Raw genomic sequence first — 10,886 nt, 5'->3', positions numbered from 1 at the left:
AGGCGGAGGCGGAGGCGGAGGCGGAGGCGGAGGCGGAGGTGGAGGTGGAGATGGTAGCAGTGGCAGTGACTTCACGCCGCCTTCGTCGGTGAGATCGGGTCTTTCCCGAGCTCGAAGAGGGCGAGGCACCCGTATTCTCAACCAAGCCCAGATGCAACAAAAACTGGAAGAGATTTTGCGACAACAACAACAAACGGCCGTAGGTCGTCGCATTGCCGGTATCACGACCACCAACACGATCACGACCACCTATAAAAACGGACAACGTCCTACCGTGACACGCAATTCGACCAGTGTACGTAACTGAGAACAACATGAGAAGACGCCGTCGACAGAAAAGGAGAAAGCAATGGGGTGGTGCTCTTGCGAGTGCCTTGTCCACGTTAGCACCCATCGGTAAAGGAGCTGTGTTGGGATTGGCCAAAGCTTTGGGTAAACGCGCCGTGAAAACAGGAATCCGAGCTGGAACTGCCGCTTCATTGGGTGCTGCAGGGGTAGGCGTGGGTCACGGGGTCCGAAAACTGTTGAGACGCAAGAAAAAACGACGGCCTCGTCGATAAAAAGATCGACCGTACAGTGAAACCACTCAATTCGAATCAAGATGTTGAGGAGTGAAGTCAAGTGGTTCCCCTACTTCCTGCATCTATGCCGATGCTCTCGCTCTTACTGGGATGAGACCAGCATGGATCACGAAGACATGAAACGTATCGCGGACGAGTGCGATAGTTACAGACAAGTCCAGGATATCCTGAACCAGTCCATAGAAACCGCTTTGAAGGACGAGATCTGGGAATACCAGCAACAAGCTAAAAGGATCGAACGTACCGAAAGAAAGTCAGAATACGTTTGGAACTGGTTAGAGAAGAGTCATGAGTACTTCTGTCTGTTTATTGGATGAACCTTTCACCACCGTGGTGGAATGGGACTCGCTGAAACGTTTGGACGGATTGTATGCTTTCTACCACAAGTATTGGTGGTGTCGAAGACAGATGTTTGGTTACTACAAATTGTGTAACGCCATTCTCAACGGGCTGGCCTTACTGGTCGTGGCCGCGAGTATCATCTTGGGATCCGTGTGGAAAGATGGGTACACGGTGGTAGGATTGACGGCTTTCGCCACTTTACTGAAAGGGTGGAACGATTTCAAGAAGTATTCGTTCAAGATGGACATGGTCCAATTCGCTTACACGACTTACGAAAAGACGCTGACCGAACTTAGGAACTACGCTCTGGTTGGAGTGGAGGAATTGGATGGGTTTTTGACCAAGATGCAAACGTTAGACGACGTGGTGACGGATTTCACACCTCCCACGTACGACCGATACGTTAGAGAGTACGAAAAACGATTTCGTCACGTTCCACTATAAAAATAACAAATCGCGGGAAGAGTCTTCATTCTTTAGAACCAACATGCCCAAGAGGTCAAGGAGAAAGAAAGCGTCGTCAAAAAGACGTAAGACCACCACCAAAAGAAGAAGGTACCAAAGGGGAGAAGGTGCTCTCAGTGTGGTGGCAGGTTTACCCAAAGCAGCTTGGGGTATCACCAAAGGCATCGGAAGCCTGAGAGCCAAAGAAGAAGCGAAACATACAAAAAAGATGTTGGAACGGATGAGAAGAGGCGAAAAGTTTGATAGCCGTGGCGAATCGTTCCGATGCTCCATCATGTGAAAAAAGACATAAAAGAACAACGATAGTCTGAATCGCCATCACTCGTTACCATGCGAGCACGTAGGAGGAGTAGGAAGAGGAGGAGGAGGAGACAGAAAGGTGGTGATATGGCTAGTTTGATGAGAGCAGCGGGTTTGGGTTCTCTGGCTGGACCATTCGGTTTAATGGACAAACAAATACATAAGAATAGGGGAACAATCGAAAGACTCTTACGTAGGATACCCTATCAATCCGCCTTCAAGCGTCGAGGAAAGCGATAAAAAGAAGGAGACAACCCACTCGTACTCATACGTCAACGATGAAGCGGTTACGACGACAACATCATTTCTTGACGCGCGTCCTGAAGGAAGCCAATCGAAATAAACGTCAACAGATGTTGCAATACGCCGACAGAGATCAGATCAATGCCATCAGCGAGATGGTTCTCAATTTGCTGAAAAATAGGATCTCCATCAACGCAACGACTTATGGGAAACTGAAAAGACATAAAAAGGTTTTGCGCGAAGTGGGTAAACGTAGAAACTCCCTCAAGCGTCGAAGAGAACATCTCCTGAGTCAAAACGGAGCAGGGTTCTGGAACGGATTACACGGTTGTTTTCGAGCATGTTGTGTACGGTGAAAGGACGCGACGAAGACGGTTACCCGCTCGAGGGCATCGACGTCATACCCAATTTCCCACCGAGAGAAGAAGAGTCCAATACCATTCCTAAACTCGTGCAGTTGTTACAAGATGCCAATCGCCGAGAAGCCCAATGGAAAGACTCGTCCGAGTACTGGAATAACAGGTACCACGCCTTGTATCAAGAGTATATGGCTTTAAAATTCGGTGACTTTTGTCAAACCTGTCAAACGAAACGAGATACCACGCCGCCCGGTGGGTGCATCGAGTTGTGCAAGGAGTGCGGTAAAGGCAAGCGAACCGTTCAAAGTCTTCAACTCGAGTTGGAAAAGAAAGAAGAATCCATACGGTACTGGCAAGACTGTTACGAGACGGCCTTGAGAGAATTGTCCGAGTTTCCTGACACGACCTTGAGTCAGGTATGAACGAAGTCATGATGGTGCCCGTTCAAGAATTTAATCGTTTGCAAGATTATTACAAGGGTAAGATCACCCAGAGTGCCTTGTTGAACAAAGCGGGACGCTTGGCCGCTGAAGAACATCTCATCTTGAAAGACAGACGTATCCCAGACAGCATGACCGTCAAGATGACCAAACCCATAGCAAACGAAGAAATTAAACTTGTGAAACGCATACGGACGGGTACACGCGGTACCCTCACGTACCAAGGGACGGCAGAACCCGAAGGCATGGCCGACGCACCCGTCGAAAGTCTGTTGAAACAGATCATCAAGGGAGTCAACAAACCAGCAGCAGCCCCCGTTGTCATCAAACAAGAAGCCGCCACACCTTCCACGTCAGGTGTTAAAAAGGAGTTCAAAACTACCAAACCTCCCATTCCACCCAAACCATCCACAAGTAAAAAGGGGAGTAGTTTGAAAAAGAAAGTCTTGTCCGAAGCACAAAAGAGTTTCTTGAGAGAAATCGGTGTCTCCGAAAAGTACTTAGACGACGACGACGACGACGGTGGTTACAGTCCCAAAGGCAAGGCAAAGACGTACAAGAAGGCCAAGAAGACAGCGGCAGAAAAGTTACAAGAAGGGTGGGAAGATTTCGAACCCTGGAGAAAAGGACTGAGCTATGACTCGGCCTAAGAAGAAGAAAAAGGCACCCCATAGGAGAAGGAAAAGTACCCGTCGTCGTCAACGAGGGTATGGTATCGACCTCCAAAAATGGTTGGACAAGACTGGGATCGAGTTTCATTGGCCCGGTTATCAGTACATGGGACCTGGTACCAAACTGAAGAAACGTTTAGCGCGAGGAGACCCAGGGATCAATCGATTGGACCGACTGGCCAAACAACACGACATTGACTATTCCAGGGCCAAGAACTTACAGGACAAATGGAAAGCCGACACCAAGATGATCCAAGCCATCGATAATTTGCCAGGACGTAAAACGATGACAGAACGCATTGTTAATTGTAAACAAAGTTTTTATTGTCGTTGTAATCATTAAAGAATTACACTTTTGTTGTTTCAAAAAGTCTCTTTGTTTTTTCATTCAAGACTCACACGCCATGCCATCGTGGTACAGAGTATCCGAGACACTCGATCTCACCATCAGCCGTTCGATCCTTATCTGGTCTCCGTAAGTTGACGAAGACACGAATAACAACCTAAACCTAAGTCTGGGGATAAAATTGTACAGTCTATAAGGGGTGTTGAAATAAAACATTCGGTACACCTCCATGCGTATATGATCGTACGAAATGATATGGAAGGGCATGAACACGGTGCCATGAATGTACAGGGGGCTTCGTCCCTCAGAGGTTCGCACAAAGTCCTCCAGCTCGCTATTAACGGAACCACACCGTGACCGGAATGGGATAACGCAAGTGATTCCACGAACGCGTCAAGGAATTGTGCGTCTCAAAAGGTCTTCCAATGTCTCTGAAATGACAAATGTCATCATGAATTCTTCTGTGTTGTTCATACACTGCGAAGAAAAAAGAAAAAAACAGTGTCAGGTCCATAGTCCGTCCTCGTTGTAAAGCGATGGACCGCCCGGAAAAGGTAATAGACAGAGATGTTGAATAACAATATCCCTTTGTCCCTCCATGCGTCTAAAGAAGAATCTGAACCTTTGAATTCGAATCAAGTTATACACCGTGTAAGGCGTATTGTATATGAACAGACGGTACAAAATAGCTCTGATCTCTCGGGTCGGTTCCACGGGGAGATGCACACAACCGTGCACGTACAGGTCTCGATTCGGAAACAGAGTCACGAAATTTCTGAGATAGGTATAATATCGTTGCCAAATGTCAGGGTCTAAGTCATAAGGCAATTCACGCCACAGATACGATCCCTCGCGATGACTGCTACCAGGTCTATCCTCACTACGATATTGCTCCAACTCTTGATCCAATCTAACTAAACCATTCGCACCTGACGGTAACACGAACGGGTCAATATCATCATCATCATTCTCGATTTCCTCATCAGTTTCCAACACGATCTCAGGCTCGTCCTCGTTGATCACGCGTCGGCAGTTGCCGCAGGTTCGAACCCGTCTCTCCATCTCCTGGTAGCAACGTCGATGCATGAACACGCCGCAGCATGGAGTACGTTGGCATATCGCCAGAGAATCGAGGTCGATATTTCTCTGACAAATAAAACAAACTTGTTGAAGCGGCGTTTCTTCGGGTATCTGACCCCGAAGGCGACGACCACGTCTCGGTGGTTCATCTTCGTGTGATCGCGCACGACGACGACATACTCGTCTCGGTTGTTCTTCGGGTGACAGACTTCGAAGGCGGCGGCTACGTCTAGGTTCAGTCGACATGACCAAACTGAAAAACGCCGAATGCGTGCGCCTCGCTTTATGTCAATCACCACCCAATCAAACGACAAAAGCCGACGTCACGTGGACAGACCCAGGGGATAGGGGGTATCCCCTACCACGCCCACCCACGGTCGGAGACTGGACCCAAGGTCGAGTGCAACCTGGGATCCAGTTTAACCGTAAGTATAAAACGAGCGGCTCGAACCGTTCACGGCACTCTGAGTGTCTTCACTTGTATGAGCGCTGATCATGGCTGAGATCACTGACGAGGAGATGAATCAACAGATGGACCTACATGAAGCAGACGATTGTTACGTCCAGGCACTCGATGATCAGATGAACAAGGGTGTGATCAAAGAAAAGTTGTACTGTCAGATCTGTCACGCATTGTGTGCGCTAAGTGCGTTCGTAGACACCTTGGACAACTGACCATGGAACTGAGACTAGTCACTCCTCCCATAGAGATTTACCTTCGTTTGGACTTGAGATTTTGTTTCGTTGTGTTTTGCGGTCACAACTTGGGACGACATCTTTGTCACGCCTTGTTCATCACCTTCTTTTCATAGAGTTACTGGGACTGGCTACCACCCGAGATCCAAGTGTACATTATCTCACTCGCCGAGTCCCAACTTGACTTCGAAAGACAAGTGAAAATGAGCGAATGGTTGGCCAGACCGAGACCGGTCGCGGTCCGCGATTTATTTGTCTCAGACCTGAATGATTTATTCCGCGAATACGATTCGTTTGATCCTAGAGCCTTTGGGATTGGCTACCCCCTGAGATGCAGACCTACATTCTTCACCTCAGAGAGTCCCAGTCTCTCATCGAGAGACGTGAACGTGAATCGAGGAAAGAGCTTTGTAACGATATACGGGCCTTCGCCAAGGTCCAAGCAGAATGGGGACTAGGCGCCATTAAAGTGGTTCTAGAGACATGTCTGCTAGATTATTGTCCCAAAGGAAGAGTTCCAGGAATGGAAAATCAGCACATGGTCGTGTATGGATTCTACATAGACGAACAAAACATTAAGCGAGCAATATATTTAGGGTACGGGTTAAATCATGCCTATCTCAGAATACCAGACGTTAAGAGAATTTTATCCTCGCCTCCCACAGAATAGCAGACTTTAAGAGACTTCATATTTTTCAGAGTTACTGGGATCGACTGCCCCCGGAACTACAGCGTTACATAATTCGCCTAACCACGAGGCAAATCCTACTCGAGTGTAGAAGAAACAAAAAGTTACGACGTCTTCTCAAGGAAATATTAGACTATGCCAAACTGAAAGAACAATGGGGTATAGGACACATCAAGATTGTCATAGTTCGATGTAATTCATGCTGTATGAAAAAAAGAAAGAAGACAGATTCACACATATGAAAATATTAGGATTTTACATCGACATTGACGATATACCCCAAGAAACGTATTTATCAGACTCTTACAAAGAGGCCAAGAGACGCGTCCCCATAGAAAAGACTCTCATCTACCCTGTCAATGACACTAAGTACGCTCATAATAGGTGGTTAAGAAAATTTCGCCCCCATTCTCTTACAGAGTCACTGGGATAGGCTACCGCAAGAACTACAGTGTTACGTGATTCACTTAGCAACCTGGCAACACACACTCGATAGAAGGAACAATGAACTATTGAATGATCTTCACGGACAAATTTCAGATTACGCACAACTGAAAAGAGAATGGGGTCGAGGTCACATAGAAATACGATACGCCAAATGTAATCTAAATGTTTGTAAAGCGATGCATGGATCAAGACCCCATCATATGATCATACGCGGTGTCGACGATCGTAACAGGAAAAGGAAAATCTATTTAGGATACAATTTTCATAGCGCGTTTCGTGATGTAAATATGGACTACAGTGATTAGTTGTAAAAACCCAACCAATAAAAACTTGCGTTTATTGATTAAAAAGCGATGATCGTGTCATTGTCTCATTCAAATTGCACTCATGTCTTCACAGAACAGACGAACCCACGACGAAGCCTTCTTCGACGAGGACGATGATGATGACTGGATCTTTGATCCGGCTCTCGACCAAGTGATGATCCAAACCGGTGGTGGAAGTAGTACAAGACCACTCCTAGAATTCGAATTAAGACCCGTAGGCGCTCGCCGTAACTGGCGAAACGTCCTCAACAAACAAAGATTCGAAGCCACGCTCAAACAACATAGAGACGTGACTCCCAGGGACAACCTAGGCCAAGAATTGACTCACGCCCTTCAACGATCCATCGAGCAACAAATCGCTCAGGATCCTACCCTGACACCCAACTCCACGGTCCATTTCACCATGCAGTCCAGTGCCTTCACACACGCCTTTCAATCCACCACCTTCACTGTGCGCGAATTCGAAGAAGGGAGTGAAAGACTAGACACTTATCTCCAGTCTTTCGCGGCCAAACTCAACTCCAACGAAGAATTCACCCCCGACGACACGTTTACCATGGAAACCACCTTCATACGTACCCCAGGTCGGGGGCGTGGGAACGGAAAACGATACAAACCGAGCTGTGCCGCTGTAAGGGGAATCGTCAAACGGTCGCGCGTGACCATCAAAAACAAAGACAATCTATTGCTGCGCTCGCGCTATCGTCACCATGAAAGCCCTGGTAGATGCGAACGGGAATTCGCGAGACCAAAATTACCACAATCTCAAACAGGGGCGACCCGTCCAAGAGTGATTGGCCAAAGAACTCCACCGTCTAGCCCACGTCCCCGAAGGACCTTGTGGCATTCCCGAACTGGAGCAGTTTCAGGCCGCGTTACCTGGGTACCAACTCAAGGTTCTTTCCATCGATCCACCGCACATGCTCATCTACGCTGGACCCGTACCCTCGGACAAGGTCATTCGCCTCATCAAAGAAGACAGTCACTACGACGGATGTAACTCGTTTAGTGGGTTCCTCAACAAATCCTACTTCTGCGACGAATGCAATCGAGGATACGATCACGACGACTTTCAACATCATCCCTGCGACGGTAAATGGTGTCCCGCCCGCAAACTAAAGGACTGCCCCGATTTCATCGAAGCCAAACGACCCCTAACCCGTGGCAAGTTTCCAGCACCCACCTCGATCTGCCGATTGTGCCACAGAAAATTCTTCGGAGACCAACGCTACAACTACCACCTGCAACGACGGAGCCTCAACATCCCATCCATCTGCGACACTTACAAAAAGTGTCCAGACTGTTGCCACGTCTACGAACCAAAAGATAGGAACCGGCGAGGAGGTGACCGTTTTGCCCCCGATCATGTATGCGGATGGGGTGAATGTCACATCTGCGAAAAAAAAGTCTTTCTGCAGACTCACCGATGTTACATCCAACGCATCCCCAAAGACGAAGACGAACCCAAAAAGAAACGCGTGCCACGCGACGAAGTCAAAGGTCGTCCCTTCGAAGAACCCGAACCCGGTGATCCAGACACACGCGTCTTGGTGGACAGAGATCCGCCCCTTCAAGTGTACTGCGACTACGAAGCCATTACCGACGCCGAAGGGAATCAGACACCCATTCTACTCTGCTTAGAAGATGATGAAGAGGATCAATTCTGCTCCTTCTACGGTCCCACCTGCACCGCTGACATGTTCGACCACCTCGAATCCATCGCCGTCGACGTGGACGGAGACGATCGGGACGTCATCGTCATCTTCCACAATCTCAAAGGCTACGACGGTATGTTCATCTTACAACACTGTTACGCCACGCATCGAGAAGTCACGGACCAGATCACCGTAGGCACCAAAATACTGTCCCTGAGATCCGACAGACTGACTTTCAAAGATTCCCTGTGCTTTCTGCCGTTCCCGCTTGCCAACTTTCCCGCCACCTTCGGGATCAACGAACTGTGCAAGGGATTCTTCCCACACAAATTCAACACCATAGAAAATCAAGAGTACGAAGGACCCATGCCGACGCGAGACACGTACGATCCCGACGGCATGTACGCCAAAAAGAAAGCCGAATTCGAACGGTGGTACCAAGAGAAAGTCAACGATAACTACCATTTCGTCCTACGGCAGGAAATGGAAGCCTACTGCGAGTCAGATGTCAAACTCCTCAAAGCAGGCTGTCAAAAGTTTCGACAAGAATTCAAACAAAAAGCCGACTTCGACCCCATGGAGAAATGCGTCACCATCGCCTCCGCCTGCAACCGATTCTGGCGCAAGAAACTCGTCCCACCCAACACCATCGCCTCCAGACCACCTCGTGGATGGCACGGCGCCAGATCCAATCAGTCCGTCAAAGCCCTGAAATGGCTAGCCTGGCAAGAGCACTTGTTACAACATAACGACCAAGGCGATCGTATCCGCACCGTGCGAAACGGAGGTGAAGTCCACCTAGCCAATCACCTCGTGGATGGGTACGATCCTACCACTCGAACCGTCTACGAATTCCACGGATGTCTTTGGCACGGGTGTCCTCGCTGTTTCCCGATCAAACGCGACAGATATCCCATCTGCCACACCGATCGCACTCTACATGAAGTCTACGAGTCCACGCTCCAGAAACACAACCTTCTCAGGCAACGAGGCTACCAGCTCCACGTCAAGTGGGAATGCGAGTGGGACCTGGAGGTCAAACCCGACCCAGATCTCCGCCAGTTCCTAGACACGTTCCAAATCGTCGACCCGCTCGAGCCACGAGAAACCTTCTTCGGAGGTCGTACGAATGCCGTCAAACTGCATCACGTGACCAACGTGACCCAAGGAGAAAAAACCAAGTACGTCGACGTGACGTCGCTCTACCCCTGGGCCAACAAGGAAGGCGAATACCCCGTAGGACACCCGCAAGTCATCTTCAACCCCGAAGATCAAGATATCCACCACTACTTCGGAATGGCCAAAGTGGACATACTGCCTCCTCACGAACTATACCATCCCGTTCTACCTTTCAGGCACGGAGGTAAACTCACCTTCCCACTCTGCCGATCGTGCGTGGAAAACGAAATGACCAAACCACTCCTAGAGAAATCGCATCGCTGCCCTCACACGACCGAGCAACGCACACTACGAGGGACCTGGTGCACACCCGAAATCCAGAAAGCCGTTGCCATGGGATACACGCTCAACAAGATCCACGAAGTACACCATTTTCCACCCGAACAACGCCGTAAAGGACTCTTCGCCGATTACGTGAACACCTGGCTAAAAATTAAATGCGCGGGATCTATGACGTCATTTCCGGTGGGCGCCATGTTTTGCTACCAAAGGGGCCATCTTGGATTTTAAAATTTAAGAGAATGTATGGGAAAACCCTGGTCACGTGGTATAATCCCTGCACGCTGATTGGTTACGGCCCCTATCAGCGTTATTGACTACTACCTTCTAAGCTCAAAGGAATACATTCAAAACAGGATAACAATATGCGCTAGTTCAATTCAAACACGGTTTGGAAATTTGGTTTTATTGATAACAATGTTGTCAGTTCGAAGTGAGTATGCTTCAATGCTCTCTCAATGCTCTTAGCAGGCTATTGTTTACATGAAATAATTTGGATTTTAAATAAACGCCGCCCTGGAATAAACGCCACACTCAAATCCTGAAATATTTAATCACCGCCGCGGCGTTTAATCGAGTAAATACGGTCTCTACATCTGCCGCCAGGACTTTCAATAACTTGCCGCCATTAATTTTCTGCCAAATCAATATTCCTTTTTCATAATGGCAATGACTGAGTCTGTGACGGTTACTCAGGAAATGAAGCTTTTCACAAGTAATGAAACCAATCGATTGGTGAATTTCTTTAAAACGTTTCCACAAAGTTTCGCTCTTATATGTTAAACTGAC

General features: G+C 48.3%; 1 protein-coding gene and 1 pseudogene across 1 annotated transcript; both read left to right on the top strand.

The window, feature by feature from the left end:
- Positions 1 to 363: 363 nt before the first annotated feature.
- Positions 364 to 1,698, top strand: LOC110055070 (uncharacterized). The gene has a single exon (XM_020761449.2). It carries the CDS (start codon positions 870 to 872, stop codon positions 1,365 to 1,367), a length of 498 nt encoding a protein of 165 aa, XP_020617108.2. The 5' UTR covers positions 364 to 869; the 3' UTR covers positions 1,368 to 1,698.
- A 5,347-nt stretch (positions 1,699 to 7,045) lies between these two features.
- Positions 7,046 to 10,392, top strand: LOC149118092 (uncharacterized; annotated as a pseudogene).
- The last annotated feature ends 494 nt before the right edge of the window (positions 10,393 to 10,886 follow it).

Source organism: Orbicella faveolata, unplaced genomic scaffold (assembly GCF_042242905.1).
Source record: "Orbicella faveolata isolate gen_17 unplaced genomic scaffold, um_ofav_v1 contig_1, whole genome shotgun sequence".
Classification (NCBI taxonomy): domain Eukaryota; kingdom Metazoa; phylum Cnidaria; class Anthozoa; order Scleractinia; family Merulinidae; genus Orbicella; species Orbicella faveolata.
The sequence above is the reverse complement of the archived record's forward strand: the minus strand, read 5'-3'. Positions and strand labels throughout refer to the sequence as shown.

What these genes read in the sequence shown, in the direction of transcription:
- LOC110055070 (XM_020761449.2), top strand. Translation starts at nt 870, where the DNA reads ATGAGTACTTCTGTCTGTTTATTGGATGAACCTTTCACCACCGTGGTG.